The following is a 16555-nucleotide window of genomic DNA, read 5'->3' as shown; positions in this document are numbered from 1 at the left end:
CATTAGACGTTAATATTTTTATTAATTATTATTAATATTATTAAATGCATTTTATTAAAGTTTAAATTATTAGTTGGTCTATGATCCTAGATACTTGGCTTGCATCTAAATAATCGGTTTGCAGGCCAATGAAACAAGCTCTATCGGAGTAAGAATTGTGCCAGTATACCATACTCCTGCTCTTGACCCCGACTCTTCGCACCAAGCATAAAAAACGGGGGCTGGTATCTCAGCCCCCAGTATTTTTATTCTCAAAGCAGTTGTTAATGGGCAAGTGATGACGGTGCTGTAACAAAAAAACATTATATTAATACGCGTGAAAAAATGTATTACTTACCCGCATGATCCTGCTGGTATAAATGGAAAAATCGCCGTAATAAGGCCTAAGGTGTATTCTATTCCAGCTTCAGCAGCCGTAGGACACCACTGTAACAAATTTGGAATTCCAAACCCTTGACAAGTATTATCGTAAACTTTGGGACATGCGTTACAAGCTGCAAATCTGTTTAATAGAAAACTGAGTTAAAAATGACAAGCTTACGGAATGGCGGTTCAGTTACTGTAGTTGTGGTAGTTGCAACAGTTGTTGTAGTAGTTGTAGTTGTTGTTGTACTACCGGCTAAAAATCGTTTTTTTTAAACAAGTGTATGCAACACAATGTTCGGTAGTTCGAAAATTCTAAAGTTAGGCAATTTGGCCATAATCAAAGGTGGAGAACCGAGATCTGAGACTTTGCTTTTTTAGACCCAAATTGGTCCAAAACTACAATATTTGTTAAAGAGTGATAATTATATAAAAATTAGGTTCCAACTGCTGCGACACTGAAAAGTTGCCAAAATTTGAGATTTTAGATAAAAATGGGCCATTTTTTCAAAACTTTGAACCACCATAACTTTTTTTTGAGAAATTTTCAGAACGTTTCATTACAAAATTCGGTAGTTTTGGATCATTTTGGGTCAAAAAAAGCAGAGTCTCAAATTTCGGTACTCCACCTTTATGTTCAAAATTTTGGGATCAATTTTGAAAAAAATTTCTACTGTAGTTAGTGCTTTTTGGTTAAGAAATTTATATTTTTACTCTAACGATTCATAAAAGTTATTGAACGAGAGATTTTTTTCAATAATAAAGTACTGTCGACAGTTACCGAACTGTCGAACATAACTTTTAGATAATAATAAAAAACTCACAGCTGCTATCAACATTCTGCGTAGGTATGCAACTTTCAAATAACTTAGACATAGAGAAAATTAAAATTAATTGAAAGATCATCACACTGATTAGTTAAATTTTATAAAGTGAACGATTTGGTTCTTTAAAAAACAAATTATTCTCAAAAGTCGGTATCTCCGAAATTTGAGACGGAAAAAACGTTTGTGTTAAGTTCATCGCACAAACAGGAATCAATTTACATTACGGAGAGTAAAAAACGCTTTATCTCATTCCATTCTGTGTCTAAAATCATTTTCGTAGTTTTAGAAGTGGCTTTTGTGTCTACGTACAGGAGATCTCGACCGTTGCGAAGATTGATAAGACTTAATTTGATCTTTCATCACATTAGAATAGTTTGAAGTATTGGACTATGCTTTCACTCGACACAATTCTTCAATTAAGGGTACAAACCACGCGGAGATATTGCAGTGCTATGAAATAAAAACACGTATCAACAGATCATTAGACTGATTTCACAGTTATCAATAATTTCACCTGTGGTAGTTGTCGCCGAACCAGGTAAGGTAGTTGTTTGAGACGAAGAAGCACCGCCGTTAAGTGACCCATCTGGAAACCTTTTTCTTAAGTTGAATTAATTTTAGTTTTCAAAGTCAAATTATACGATTTAGTCTCCATACCATACTATTAGAGAAATAAACGTATTGATAAGTTTATAGAAAATAGGCGTGCGAAACGTGAGTATTACATAGCGGGGCTCGATCTTTGTCGGCTTTCACATTTTTAATGATTTAAAATCTAGCTTCTTACAAGAAACCAACAAATATACTGGCTTGTGCCAAGTTTATGTGAACTAATGTGAACTATGAGAAATGGTAGTCAAATTTGTCGAAAAAATTAATATAATTTAACCGATGCTCTCAATAGTAAATAGTTCAAATTAAAATTAGACCTTGTACGATTAATCAACTTACCATTGTTAACAAATTGAGTTGGAATACATGAATCTAATACTTTCAGCCAAGTGACTAGTAAAAGTACAGATTTTCGGATCATACTGTTATATACGGGCAACGCCTACGATCAAAATGATTAATCGTCGAAACAGTGCCTCCCAATTTTATAACACAGGTGATCTCCGTCCAAAAAAGCTGACTCCACGATTCCCGTAGATGAAAGGCAGTTTTTTCGTTCGGCATATAAACAGGAATTTGATCAAATTTGTATATTTTTAAGCGGTCTACTAATCTGTAGTTCTAGAGATGAATCAAGTATATATTGGAAGATTAAGTTGCTTTGCCTATAATTCAATTTAGAATTCATGAGGAAGTATGACCACTGAAATCTATTTGTCGCCATTATCATGTACTTTATACATTTAAATCATAATATAAATCAAAGTTTAATACTGTTGATGATGATATTTTAAGAAGTAGTATAACTGCTCAGTAAAATGAAACTTTTTTCACCTGGTAATTTCTTAAAACTGTTGTCTATATTTTCAGTAACTATTTAGATTAGTTTTCAATTGAAGCGCAATTGTTTTCACGCAGTAAATAAAACACGTTAGATTTAAAAGTTAAAATTTTAGTTTTAATTTTTGAAATTTACTGCTTGAAAACAATTGCGATTCAATTGAAAACTTATCTCAAACTGCTAACGTGTTTAAACGTTTTAAAATTTTCAATACATATGCATGGATGCGAGTCTTTTATTCCTGAAATTATATTATTTCAAACAAAAAATGTTTAAAGATGTGGGCAATTATTTTAACAGACTTTTGTTGTGAATTAAACATCCGCTCATAAAATTTTATTACTCGTTTCATTGATTTAATCAGAATTGTTAGTAAAAATATTATTATTATGGTTATTATGATTATTTATCAAGTAAGATACGGGTTATCCGGGAATGATTGGCAGACATGCAAGAGATGCAAGTTCAAATCTTAATAGCCAACTGACTCCAGTGTACCATTTACCAGCGTCAGGTCCAGTCTCTTCACACCACGCAACTGCCGGAGATGGTCCCGGTAATGTGGTCCCAAACAGTATGTACTGCAGAGTTGTTGTTGGTGGGCATACAACTATGGTACTGAAATTACAGGTGGTCTTACAATCTGTACTCTAGTATCGAAGTTTTGTTTCAGAGAACTAACCTGCACGAGCCAGCTGGTACAAACGGAAACAATGCGAGAACAGCTCCCAGGGCGTATTCAATACCAGCTTCCGCTGCTGTAGGGCATCCAGTAAGCAGGGTAGGTATTCCGAAACCCATACAAGCGGGATCATATACTTTTTGACAAACATTACAAGCTAGAAAAGATTAACATTAAAATTATATTTTCTCATAAAACTCACGAAATGGAGGCTCAGTGACAGTTGTGGTTGTCGTTGCTACCGTTGTAGTCGTTACAGCTAAAAGTCTACTATGTATTTAACATTTTGAAAAATTGAACTTACGATCAACATTTTGAGTAGGTATACATGTATACACAACTGTAGCAAGTGAGCCAAGGAAAATAGTTTGTTGAAGTTTTCTCATTCTGGTAAGCATACAGTGCAAATAAACACTGAATTAAACGAATTATGTTCAATTTGTGAATTCACTGACCTGTGTTGAAATTAAATCAAACGGATGTCCAAGTGATGAGAGGGGAGAGAAAGTCTCTGATAGAAGCATAGTTCATTAGAAGGTCATTTCCCGAAAATGTCGGTTACATCTGAACAGCTTCTATCTTTTTTAATCTCTTTGCGTAAAGTTGATTTTTTTCCATATCCACAGAAACTTTAATGTTTTTATACGCTGTAGTTTTAACTTGCCTGAAATCAACTTCTGCTTAATATAATAAAATGTCTTTTTCAACTGCTGATTAGTTTGAACTTTCAAAAATCTTCAATTTTACCGACCTAGCTAACATCATTCTACTTTGACGAAAATAAAAACGCAAAGGTTCTCGAACTCAATCAGCCTGATTGACCATTTTAACAACATCTCTACAATTATTTGAGTAGTTGTTCAAATGTTTTTGTAATTAAACATCCACTCATAAAGTTTTATCACTCGTTTCCTTGATTTGATCAAATTTGTTAGTAAAACTATTATTATTGGCACTTGTTTTGTTATTACTGTTATCGTTATTTTATACAGTTGTGATTATAGTAATCAGAAGTAAAGTATCACAAAATATTGATTATCCAGGGATAATTGGCAAACAAGCGAGAGATGCAAGTTCTACTCGAAATAGAAAACTGGCTCCAGTGTACCATGTGCCAGCATCAGGGCCACTCTCTTCACACCACGCAACAGCTGGAGAAGGTCCCGGAGTTTGAATTCCAAAAGTTATGTACTGCAGAGTTGTTGTTGGTGGGCATACAACTACGGTACTAAAAATAAAATTGTGTTTTCTTCCGTTTTATACTAATGTGCTAAAGTTTAGATTCAGATAACTCACCTGCATGCGCCAGCTGGTACAAAAGGAAACAATGCGATAACTGCTCCTAAGGCGTATTCAATACCAGCTTCCGCTGCTGTAGGGCATCCTGTTAGTAGATTTGGTATTCCAAAACCCATACAGGCAGTGTCATATACTTTCTGGCAAACATTACAGGCTATAAAAACTGAATTAAAACTAATTTTTCCCGTAAAACTAACGGAATGGAGGTTCAGTGACAGTTGTGGTTGTTGTCGCAACTGTTGTAGTTGTCACAGCTTAAATATTACAATGGATATATTAAACTTAAAAAGTTGAAAACGTACGATCAACATTTTGAGTAGGTATACATGTATACACAACCGTAGCAAGTGAGCCAAGGAAAATAGTTTGTTGAAGTTTTCTCATTCTGGTAAGCATACAGTACGAATAAACACAAAATTGAACAAATTGCGTTTAACTAATTCACCCTCTCCTCTCACTGACCTATATTGAATGAGAATCAAAAGGCCGATCTATTGAGAAGAAGTGATAGAAAGTCACTGATAGAAGCATAGTTCATTAGGAGGTCATTTCCCGAAAAAGCCGGTTGCATCTGAACAGATTATATCTTTTCTATTTACTTCGCATTTTGTTGATTCTTTTTCATATCTTCACAGATGAATAGAACAAAAGCGAAAGTCCATGTATCAATGAACCATTATTTTATGGATGACACCATACATTATCTTTATATCTTTTTGATCATTTTAAACTATTTCAATGATCGAAGTGATCATCTACATTTTGTGATTTAATGTTGTAACTTCACAGGAAACCCCTTGTTTTGAAAATGTGGGAATGTTGAAAAGTTATATTTTTCATGTTACTAAAATAAGTCTTAATAAGTCGATAGAAACATTTATTAACAATTGGAATGAGCCAAACAATTTATTCATACTCATTCGCAAGTATTGATCATTTGTGAAAACCCATTTAACCTCTCTCGATAGTTTCAATTAGCCGAAATTTTGTAAATGTCAAACTATAGGCTTATTACTTAATATTTAGCTTAACATATCTTTGACAGCATCTGCGATTTGAGGATTTGTTTTGAATAAGATTTGAAAAAACAGATTCCGAGTTTTTGAATCTCACACCAGTACCCATCCTTGATTATGAAATCTTCTCGAATTTCAGACAGAATTGTTTCTATTTCAAAACTATTCTTATCGATCAGGTCAATTGAGTCTGAATCACAATCCTGTGTCATTTTCGTAATGAGGCATTCTGTAAATTTCTGCAAAAAATGCATTCTGTATATTTTTCAACATTGAAACCTCACCAGATTTGACTGCAACTTTACAAGTGTAGATCTCCACCACTCAAGTGTTGTTTTCGATTTGAGACAATTTTCCTCCAATCATGTAATAAATGGGTTAATTTTAAATTCTTTAAGGTGACACACAATTCTCTTAATGATATATAATGCATTATGAGTATTGTTGTTTAATTGACTACTCACCGAACTAATATAGTAAGCTGAGTCTTTTTGGCACAACGATAAAAGCATATTCTCGTTTTTTTCGGTTGGATTGGGCAACACTATTTCACGTATTTCATCAGAAGTTCAGAGGCAACAATATTTGCCTGCAAGGTTTTGTGTTTTAAAAACACAACGTCGGTACGATTACCTCAAGAAACACTGATTCCGTAAAAAGATGTCTTAAAGAAGTTTGTTCATTCAATTCAGGTGACAAATCAAGAAGGAGCCTTGTAAGACACTTAATATTGTTTGCTATTGCAGACTTCGACATGGATTCCCCACTCGCTATCAATTTGAACTTGTTAAAGGAACAATCGATATTTTCAAGCATTTTTATTCAGTGTTGATTGTTTGATGAATCCCGATCCGATTACTGCGTGTTCAAAAGCAAGTCTTACATATGTTGCCAGTTTCAAAATCTCTAAAATATGCTTTGATTTTGAATTTTATAATTTCATTCAACTTACGATCAAATTTAATTTTTGATAGCAGTAGTTCCGCCATTTAGCAAAAGTCTCCTCAAAAAAAAATAAAGAGAACAGTTGTCTGGTAGGGGGAAAAGAGCAGCAAGAATGAATGTCGTAAACTAGGTCAACTGAATGAGGTGGCAATGACCGAAAGGCAGGCACCTCCTCATAAAATAGGTTATCGATTATGTTTTGGAACATGTTGTCGTCAATCCGTTTTGTGGGACTGGACCAATTTTCCACTTAATATAATTTAACTAACATTAAGAAAAAGTATATTTCAATCTTAATCATTGCCATTTATCGGCATTCACAAAGTATTTGCGACAAAAATCCCAATCCAAATAAATTTATATGCATCAGTTCCAATCTCGGCATAAATTACAATTTCCATACGGATGTCATGTTGAATCTCGACACAAAATCTGCCAGGTCCAGTTTTTGCAAGGTGCAATGATTTTTCAAAGATGGGAGAGAGCGGGTTTTTGATAAGCTTGTTTCAATGACAAGAGTGAAGGCAAATTGAACAGAAAAACACTGTCATAAACTTTTCGGGACACACTTTTCCAATTGAGAGTACTAAACAGATCAAATTATTTTTAAATGTGAATAAAAACTTTTATTTCAGCAAAACATGTCAACAATTATTAAGTTTTATAAGTATTATTATTTGTACAGTACCAGTAACTACGCTTCGAATATGTTATGTCTCTAGAAAAATATCAATCCATCGTCTATATAATTGGCTTACACGCCAATGAAACAAGCTCTATCGGTGTAAGCCAGGTTCCAGTATACCATATTCCAGCTTTTGCCCCAGACTCTTCGCACCAAGCATAAAAAACTGGTGCTGGTATCTCAGAGCCCAGAATTTTTATCCTGAGCGCTGTTGTCAGCGGGCAGACAATAGTTGTTCTGAAACATTTTTTTTAAAATAATAAATATTAAAACACAAACCCGCAAGAACCAGCTGGTAGAAATGGAAGAAGAGCATTCACAAATCCCAGTACATATGTAATCCCAGCTTCGGCAGCTGTAGGACACCACTGTAGTAAATTAGGAATTCCAAAGCCTTGGCAAGTATTGTCGTAGACTTTGGGACATGCGTTACAAGCTGTGAAAATACTTTTCAGAAAAATAAACTAAAAAAGAAAATCTTACGAAAAGGCGGCTCGGTTACTGTTGTTGTCGTGGTTGCAACAGTTGTAGTTGTAGTAGTTGTTGAACTCGTGGTAGTTGTTGCACTTGGCCCGCCAGGATTGCTTCCTCCAGGGTTGTTTGCTGAATGTTGCGAATTGCAAAATTACAAGGAATTTGCTTATTTTTTGTACAATAGTTTTTTTTTTGGAAAGTCTCAATGTACTGCACTCTGTTTTTCCATATAAACAAACTAAACACGGAGATAAACATTTTAAGTACTACATCTATAAAATACAATTATTTTTAAACCATGTAATTTTTGAACTAGGTGGTATGTGGTCGTTTAATTAAAAAAAAAGAAACTGTTAATTTAAAAAAAAATACTGAAAAATGTGTGTGTGTGTGTGTAAAACCTTTGAAACTCAGATAAAATAAAACGACCTTACAATCTACATTTTGTGTAGGTATACATGCATGTGAATAAGCAGTTAAAACAATAGGTAACAATAGAATTTGTAACATAATTTAAACAATTATTGGCAGTGAAGAGGGCACAGAATTTCGATAGCGCAAAACTCCTCCCAGATCTTGTTTCACTAATTGATTAAGCAAAATGAACGGCATTTAATTGAAGTGTCGAGAAGATGTGGATTTTTCTTCAGCAATTCAATTAGCTTTGCTAGGTACATCATGGAAACAAATTCCAATTAATAAATTTTTAATCAAGATAACGCATTCGAGCAACAGAGCCACAAAAAATGTTTCTAAATTATGCTTGCATTGCAGGTTTTTTTGCATTTACTGCTTCTCGAGCAGGACAACAAAGACAACATCATTACAGCATTCTTATCAATAAAGAAGTGTCAAAAAAAACTATTTGAAAATTTTTTCAAAATCAGTTTGCTGATAAATCATAAACCCATTTCTAAGTCTAAAAAAGAACACACATAGCACACCTATCTAAATATGAAAAATACGTAAGAGAAGGATTTTTTTAGTTTCAAAATGTGGAACCATGGAACACAAGTATATGGAAAGTTTTTGGCATTTTTCGACTTGGGTTTTTTTTGGCATTTTTCGACTTGTAAAGGTTTTTTTGGTTTAAATGTGGTAGTTAAAAGGTTTGTTACATCTTGAAAAATGTTATTGTTAGCTTCAATATATCCAATAGATTTTAAAACTTTTGAATACCAATGTTTATTATATTTACATTACATTATTATCAAAAAAAAACCGTAATTTGATTGTTTTCAGCCAGAAATTATTCCTTGGCATTGAGTGGCAACAATTTCTACTGGAGTTACCAGAGGCGGAATGCCATAGTACCAAGTCCCAGCATTAGCCCCTGTTTCTTGACAATGTGCAATCACTAGTGATGGGCCTGGCAGGATGGTTCCTGTGATAGGAAGTTTCACTTGTGAGGTTGTTCCGAGTGGACAAGAAAATATTGTTCTGTAATATAACATGGTCTTACTTGGATTTTAGTTGAAAAGTTAAAAGTAACACAACGATATTAAAAACTTGATTCAATACCATTTTGCTTCAAAACAACTGTTACGTGAGTCAAATTCACGAAAAATGTTTTCTTGAGAAACTTTAAAAACTTTCGCATTTTTGAATCCGTAAAATGGTTCAACACAAATTCTTGAATTACAGCAAAAAAATGCAGAAAAAATCCAATTTTCAGGTCTAATACCAATAGTATGAAAAATTATGCAAACGGATTTTTCATCACTCAACTCTGAATCTACTTTAATGTGGTATATTAGTAAGCTACAACTCACGAGCAAGTATTTGCATCTCCGTAACTGTAACCCGGTATTAATCCTAATGTGTACATTATTCCAACTTCTGCAGCTGTTGCACACACATCTGTCACACCTCCAAGGCAACCCGATCCATAAATCATTGGACAAACTGAGCAAGCTATAAGGAATATATATATATATTTTTAATGGTATATGAATAATAAATAAAGCTTACGGTATGGAGCGGCAGTTGTTGTTGTCACTGAAAATTTGAACAAGGTTTATCAACTTTCAGTGTTTCTTATTTATAATTTTGTAGTGCACCCATGTCTCTAGCTTCAACGGTTTCGAGGTTCTCAAGAAAGTGAAGAGGTTAAAATTCTTAATCTGTGCAAAATGTGTATCAAACTTTTATTAACGATTTTTGTATAGTCCTTTCAATTATAAAAAATTTTTTTCGAACAGGGCAAGTTCTTAAAAAATACTTTTTAAAAAAGGTTTTTAACTATAATCATACGTTTTGCAGAGAAGTTCCAAAAAGTGTAAATCCTACAAAACGGAAAAATATTCAATTTGTTTTCGATTATGTGTTGATTTGCTCAAGTTATTTAAACAAACCTAACTTTAAAACTATGATAATTAACGCAGCACTAATAGAGAATAAACGGTATTTTACGAACTATGATAGTTTTTCAGTTTTACATATTTGAAAAAAGCAAATCTTCGAAAATACAATAACGAAAGGAATATTGGCCGGCACTATATATGAAAAAAAATTATCTATAAAACAACATTGCATCATGTGCATTAAAGTTTTAGCATGTTACTATTATGGTCGATTAAAATTTTCTAAAGTTCTAATATATTTTTTAACTTACTTTCAACAGGTTGTGTAGGCAGACAGGCATATGCCAGACTTATTACAAGACATAGGGTAAAAAGGGCAATTGGAAGCATCATCAGGTATTAGCAAGAATAACGTAGATTTGCTTTATTTGACCTGCGGCCCCGAGGATTGGGTTAATTTTATTAATCTCCTCCTATTCTTGTGGTCAAAAGCTAATTAGGTGATCAGCGATTAGAAAATTCCCTGAATGACCCTCGTTAATGTCTCTCCGGAGTCTTCTGACCTTGTATAGCGATTTTTTGATATCCGCTCGGACTTTTAATCTGTCCAATCATTTATTCTCAATTAAAAAAGAGTTACAATAGCGGTCACTGATAGCTTATGGAAAATGGAATTTGAAAAGATTTGAATTTAATTAAAAGGAAATTCATAAAAAATTATTTCAACTTTGTCTACAGGTATCAGCAGCATCGTCTAGCGGATGGTCAGTGGATGATTTTGGATCAAATTTGGAAGCATTAAGGCGAAGCGTTTTTTTCTCGTCGGCCGTTAGAAGTCTGCAAAAATTGGGGACATTTTAATGTTTCAAACATCGGGAACAAATTGATCTATCACAAAAGGTACATTGATACGTCAAAACCTAACGTTATTTGGTGATGGTGTTGCGGATCGGTGCACGAAGTGGCCTTTCTGCAAGTAAATGATTTGGTTAATGGTGTGCTGGAGTTTTGATACCGGTTGAGTTGGAATTTCATCAGGTACTTGAATTGTGACCTTTTTTGTAGCCGTCTTAATATTTTCTTTTGGGAAATGGGTGCCCTTTACGAAAACTTACTTTTCCATCGGGCAACACGTGATCTCTGAAAATGGATTGTAATCACGTTTTATGTTGACCAATTGAAAAAAAACCGTATACCAAACTTTGTGAAAACATTATTAAACTTTGACACTTGAAAAATGCATAATATAATTTTGCATATTTTGATTTTTCTTTGCAACTCACAAAGTCTCAGTGAGTCTTCTCTCGGTTTGATTTTCGAAAAATGCGAAGATTTTTTAAAATATGGTGCCACACGTTTTTCTAACATGAGGTAGTTTTTCGCGGCGGCCGACTATTTCCGAGCCACTCATTATAAAATTATACATCTGAGTTGCCAAACTCGGAAATTGTCGCGCCGTGAAAAATACCTCTTGGAAGTATTAAAAAATTTTTAAAATACGCCGTGCGTCCGGTGTGTCAAAACTTCCAACAATTCCCAGAAAAAAATTCAACTAACCCTGGACTTGAACGCACATACGGCCTGTCTAGAAGCTCCGGCCTTAAAATTAAAATTTTATATTTAATCAATCGACAAATATCTCTTACAATGACCCCTCAACAGTAATAGACCGACGATTCGGATTTTGTACCGGAACACCAGTTGGCGATAGCTGAAAATGAACCGATTACAGTAACCAAACCCAATTTTCCCGGAATAGCAAAAGAAGAAAGAAAAAGCTGATACTCTAGTCGAGATAGCGATAGAAGAAGGTAAGCGATGCGTGAAATAAACAATCTCGCGTGTCTCGGTCACCGTTGTGGTTTTCTTCTCCTTGACTATGCGGTCCACTTCACCACTTTCCATTTGATTGCGAAGTTCCTAATTTGAAATTGATTTTTGATTGAAATCAAGTGATATGCATGGTTACCTCCATTACGTTTCCACTCTTCACTTGATACGGGCCTCTACCGTCAAAACAGTGTGGTGGTCGTTGGTTGACGCAGCTATTTGAGTCTGAAGCAAATGGGTATTTTTTTTAGAAAACCTCCGTATTCTGTTTAATAGTAAGCAAAACAACTGGGTGGGTTATCATTTAGTAACAAGGGTTAAACAAGAAACACTTGATTTTAACCTCTGATTTCAGCACACTATTCAAATTTTAAAGCTATATTTGTATTATTACAAGTATAATTTATCGAATATCAAAGTCTAAAAAATTTGGGAACCATACCCTTGTTTTTTCAAAAGCATTGTGAGCTTAGCCTGCAGAGCAAAAGTTTTTGCCAACAACGTTATGACCCACATCGTATTCTTCAATTTGCAAAAACGCATAGCTATTTGCAATCGGAAAACAAATTTTTCATTTTTTTTTCCATTTTGGAATATTAGTTCTCACGTTTTCAAAAGGTGATACTTCATGTAAAAACTTTTCGAAAACGTACACCAAGTTCACAAAAAATTGTTTTTTTTTAATTGAAAATTTTTTAAATTTTCCGATTTGGTATTTGAGAAGATATATTCAAGACTAATTAGCACTGAAAATACTTCAGAATTTAAGGATTAGAAGAAAATACGCTAATTTTTACTTACGTTGACTTCTTGGTCGAATTTGATTTTCCCGTTCTCGTTTTGTTTCTTCTTCGTCGACTATTTTTCTTCGGTTTGCAATGATTTTCTGTAATATTATAAAAATGAACATTTTCTCTGCCAAACCAGAACAGCATGGAGAACAAATGAGAAATGAGAGAAAAAGAAACAAAAAACGTACACCAAGTTCAAAGTCGAAGTGAGGATCGGCTCGTGGTTGCTAAAATATGCAAAGTCAATGGAATGAAAACGTTCTCACACTAACAAAAAATGCAAGAGACTTTTTCATTTTCTGCTTCAAAAAGAGTGCCATTACCTTTTGAAGTGTACGTCCTCTTTGTTGCAATTGTCCGTTTGCAAGTACTGGTGTGAATTTCATCTGAAGAGGCAAAAAAGGAATAATGGAAAAACAAAAGTACGAATTTGCTCAAAAGTTACCGCAGGTAGTCCACGTTCTCCAATCGAGGGTCTAACAGGAATATTTCGAAAGCTTGAACTAAAAGTAGGGGTCACTTCACCATCACCCTCATCGATGGAAGGACTGCTTTTCGCCATGAGAGCAGGCCTAGGTGACGTCGACATTTGGATCGACGGGCGTGGAGTTCCGACATACTTTATTGGTGGTATTTCCTTGATGGAGTCATCAAACTGAAGAAGGTCACGTTATTTTCAAATAAAGGTCAGTTGTTTCCATTTGACTTGTATTTTATTATAATTAAATTTTTAAAATTGTAAGTACTTTACAATACAGCTGAAATTTTTCCAACAAAGTAAAAATAACTGAGTTAGAACTTGTACAAGAAAGGCCATGGGTAAACAAGACTAACAAGACTAACAAGACAACTTCGGTATTTCAAAGAATTATACTCATCAATTATTCAGAATATAATTTTCACTCTATTAAAAACCGACTTACATTATACAGCCCCCTCTCAATAGCCGATGGTCTCAAGTCCAAATTGTCAACCAATGGGTTCTTTTGAAAAAACAAGGTAGTGGATGTACCAAGCGTTTGTGTTACCTGTAACTAACTTTCATTAATTTGAAATTTCAGAAGATCACACCATAACACAGTCATCTGTGGCTTTCGTGACTCTACTATCGAGCAGAATTTCCGCAACAGATGGTCGACGAGATCTGACGGAATCTCTTCGGGAGGCTGGGCGAGATTTTGGGCCGTCCTAAGTGAAATTTGTTTTGTCAAAAATTTTGATCTTGAATAGTCGAGTTTTTAAATTTCCTAAATAAAATGTTGCCGAACATTTTTGGATTTTTAGATGAATACCAAAAATGCTGATTTTATAAAAAATTGATTTCTACACACCTCTGCAATTGTATTTTTGATACTTGTGTATTATACCACCGCCATTTAAAATATTATTTTTTAATTTATAATATATATAGTTTTTTAAAATTCAAATATAGAAAAATAAATAAAAAAAAACAAACTTACATCAAAGTCAAACGATTGAGAGTGATCTTGATTAAAAGACAATTGTCGATGACATTCCAGAAGTTGAGCAAGCTGAAAACATTTCCTACTTAGTTTTTCGACATATAATTTTAAACTAATAAGTAATTTGCCTGTAAATAATCAATTTATATGTAGTTTAGTAGTTGATCAGAAACCATATCGAAGTTTGCTTGTTACTTTACATATTGTTAGTTTTTGGACGCTTTCATTTATTAATTATACCGTATTAGAGTTTCTCCTTTGGCCGACACGCGGTACTGTCAACCCTCCACACGCTTTTACTTCATTGTCCCAGCTCTAAACAAATTTAATTTAATTTTTGTTATTTCATTCAACTAACTCACAGTTGACAGACGTCTGGCCGAGTTTGGCTGAGGTTCATTGTTGGCGTTTTTGAATCTGAATGAATAAAAAAGTTGTTAATAAGAAATGTAATTTTTGACCTACTCTGTACAGAAGCTATCAGTGTTCATTACAAAAATCGAAAAGCAGCGTGTTTCTCAGAAAAACTGAAACGCGAAGGCGTGAAGGCAGGAAAAGTGATTCACTCAGAGGCACCACGGAGAAATGTGATGAATCACGTTGAAGCACAATCGTTCTCAAATGTTTTCTTTTTGCTTGCCTTTCATCCCGTACAAGACCTGTCATGGCATCAAAACAATCTGATACAAAATAAAATATGTCAACCCCTTTCTCTTTTGGTTCTGCTTTGATTGTTTCGTTTACCCAATTGATCGGGTGCTTTCTCGCCACTTACAATCACATGGGCGTGAAATAATGGAGCAATCAATCAGTAGCGTAGTGACTGATAAAGACTCTTCTGCTTCGTGAGTCTTCTTAATCGGCGTCAATATTGTCTTTAGATAACAAAGTTTTGATTGTGCTGAAAATTGAGAAGGAGGAGGAAAAAGGAGGAAGAAGCAGAAGAAACGTGGATAGGAGCTGAAAAAAAGTACAAGTAACACAAGTAACACAATAAATCAAGAAAATTCCATTAACAACGTATAAAACTATGCTGAAAAAACAATGTATAAAACTATGCTGAAAATGTTTTTGAATGATCTTTTTGCGTATAAATTGATTATAATTTATCAAGCAATTTATCAAATTTTTAAAGTTCACAGATATCTTTAAAAAATGCATCAAAAATGAGGAATATAATAAGCACTTTTCATTCAAAAAACAAGAAAATGTTGTGTTCCCGTGAAGAGTCAGTTGCTCTCGACTTTGGAAAAAAAAGTTTAATACTTTAATTATGCCTCACTGATATGTATCTAAAGAGAAAATTATAAAATTTGCTAATTTTTTTAAAAACTGACTGAAATTTTACGCAAATTTGAATCACAGAACTCAAATACAAGTTTTTGCAAAACTAATTTTTTGCTAGTTTGTGACTAATTTTTGTGGTTTTGATTATCACAAAATTACATTGTTTTCAGCAGCACAGTTGAGCCGAAACATTTGAGGACAGATAAAAACAAAAATAAAACGTAATACATTCAGATTTGAAATATTTGAAAAATATCCAACCTGCTTAAAAATAATTTTGTTTTAGAGTTTACAAGGGGATTGGTATTCAGGTTCAAATGATTTCAACATAGGTTGGTTTTGAATGGAAATGAGTTCAATGGTGCAGCCCGAGAGGAAAATCTAATGACCTGATTTAAAATTATGATTATTTTTCAGATCAGTGTCTCTGTGTACACTAGATTCGCACAAATTTTTTTTCAAATGTTAAAATTGAAGGAATAATTTTTTTCAACTATTCATTGCATTCCCAATTTAATTCCCAATTCCCAAGCATTCCCAACATGGACTATAGGTAATTATCTCTATTTTTTCATTTTAGGTCAATCTACAGATGCTAAATCCTTCCGGTCGGCACACTTCAAATGAGTGTCAAAAAAAAAATAGTCCATGACAAAAAGTTTATATTGATACAAAGATTATCTGCTTGACGTGTTGACTCCTTTGTCGGCACTGGTCGAACCATGTGCGGTATATCTGTTGGTAAGCTGCGCGTGAATTGCTCCAATAATATTTGCCTCGATTACTGTAATCAGAGAGCATTTAGGCTCACGCATGCCGCCGTTCTTTCGCGATCATCTTGTATTTGCCCTGTCATGCCATCACCCGTTTGCGCGCGAGAAATCGGTTTCCGTGCATGGAGCCTCTTCCCGAAAGTATGTTTGTTCTCACACATATAGGTATAGTTAACACCTTTCCAAATACTTAAAGTCCCGAGATCATAAACACCGAGAAAGTATAATTGTTGAATATTACTGTACATGTTCTCACAAATTATGAGAGGCAAGCTTGATGTTTGCCTCATTCTATTTTTTTGCCTATTGTGATATTAGTAGCGGAAACATGAAAGCTGCTCAGTTCCGGAGAAAGGGAGCTGAT

At 34.0% G+C, this 16555-nt stretch overlaps 6 protein-coding genes across 8 annotated transcripts; all 6 read right to left on the bottom strand.

Moving 5' to 3' along the window:
• Window positions 1-2964: 2964 nt before the first annotated feature.
• On the bottom strand, window positions 2965-3803 carry T13C5.7 (DUF282 domain-containing protein). Its single transcript, NM_171697.9, has 4 exons — window positions 3630-3803; window positions 3528-3584; window positions 3326-3482; window positions 2965-3261 (listed from the first exon to the last, which is right to left on the bottom strand). The coding sequence occupies exons 1-4, from the start codon at window positions 3721-3723 to the stop codon at window positions 3069-3071; spliced, it is 501 nt and encodes a 166-aa protein (NP_741805.1). The 5' UTR covers window positions 3724-3803; the 3' UTR covers window positions 2965-3068.
• Window positions 3804-4213: 410 nt separating this feature from the next.
• On the bottom strand, window positions 4214-5880 carry T13C5.3 (DUF281 domain-containing protein). Its single transcript, NM_001381004.2, has 7 exons — window positions 5824-5880; window positions 5503-5768; window positions 5087-5197; window positions 4927-5009; window positions 4822-4878; window positions 4622-4778; window positions 4214-4553 (listed from the first exon to the last, which is right to left on the bottom strand). Exons 4-7 carry the CDS (start codon window positions 5006-5008, stop codon window positions 4361-4363), a joined length of 489 nt encoding a protein of 162 aa, NP_001367504.1. The 5' UTR covers window position 5009; window positions 5087-5197; window positions 5503-5768; window positions 5824-5880; the 3' UTR covers window positions 4214-4360.
• T25B2.4 (uncharacterized protein) lies at window positions 5849-6152 on the bottom strand (the record flags this gene model as incomplete). The annotated part of the gene is made up of 3 exons (NM_001270108.1): window positions 5849-5869; window positions 5925-5996; window positions 6105-6152. The coding sequence occupies 3 exons, from the start codon at window positions 6150-6152 to the stop codon at window positions 5849-5851; spliced, it is 141 nt and encodes a 46-aa protein (NP_001257037.1).
• A 1051-nt stretch (window positions 6153-7203) lies between these two features.
• T25B2.3 (CBM1 domain-containing protein) lies at window positions 7204-8267 on the bottom strand. Its single transcript, NM_001129714.4, has 4 exons — window positions 8179-8267; window positions 7754-7873; window positions 7550-7706; window positions 7204-7507 (listed from the first exon to the last, which is right to left on the bottom strand). Exons 1-4 carry the CDS (start codon window positions 8252-8254, stop codon window positions 7327-7329), a joined length of 534 nt encoding a protein of 177 aa, NP_001123186.1. The 5' UTR covers window positions 8255-8267; the 3' UTR covers window positions 7204-7326.
• Window positions 8268-8913: 646 nt separating this feature from the next.
• On the bottom strand, window positions 8914-10440 carry T25B2.1 (C6 domain-containing protein; the record flags this gene model as incomplete). Its single annotated transcript, NM_076633.4, has 4 exons — window positions 8914-9184; window positions 9517-9658; window positions 9716-9742; window positions 10359-10440. 4 exons carry the CDS (start codon window positions 10438-10440, stop codon window positions 8983-8985), a joined length of 453 nt encoding a protein of 150 aa, NP_509034.3. The 3' UTR covers window positions 8914-8982.
• Window positions 10441-10632: 192 nt separating this feature from the next.
• On the bottom strand, window positions 10633-14753 carry T25B2.2 (uncharacterized protein; the record flags this gene model as incomplete). 3 transcript variants are annotated; one of them, NM_001381002.1, is made up of 18 exons in its annotated part: window positions 10633-10884; window positions 10973-11017; window positions 11063-11116; window positions 11163-11187; window positions 11605-11646; window positions 11694-11758; window positions 11902-11967; window positions 12017-12102; window positions 12679-12763; window positions 12857-12895; window positions 12992-13054; window positions 13114-13323; window positions 13592-13696; window positions 13740-13856; window positions 14129-14200; window positions 14372-14446; window positions 14494-14548; window positions 14597-14753. In NM_001381002.1, the coding sequence occupies 18 exons, from the start codon at window positions 14620-14622 to the stop codon at window positions 10846-10848; spliced, it is 1269 nt and encodes a 422-aa protein (NP_001367626.1). In that variant the 3' UTR covers window positions 10633-10845. The 3 variants fall into 3 exon arrangements, with proteins under 3 accessions (NP_001367626.1, NP_001367627.1, NP_001033564.1); NM_001381003.1 differs by having other exon boundaries at window positions 10648-10884; window positions 10952-11017; window positions 14597-14622; NM_001038475.4 differs by having other exon boundaries at window positions 10650-10884; window positions 11833-11967.
• Between the last annotated feature and the right edge of the window lie 1802 nt (window positions 14754-16555).

The sequence above is a fragment of the Caenorhabditis elegans genome, chromosome X (genome assembly GCF_000002985.6).
Source record: "Caenorhabditis elegans chromosome X".
NCBI classification, from domain to species: Eukaryota; Metazoa; Nematoda; class Chromadorea; order Rhabditida; family Rhabditidae; genus Caenorhabditis; species Caenorhabditis elegans.
Note: the sequence above shows the minus strand (reverse complement) of the source record. Positions and strands in the feature narration are given on the sequence as shown.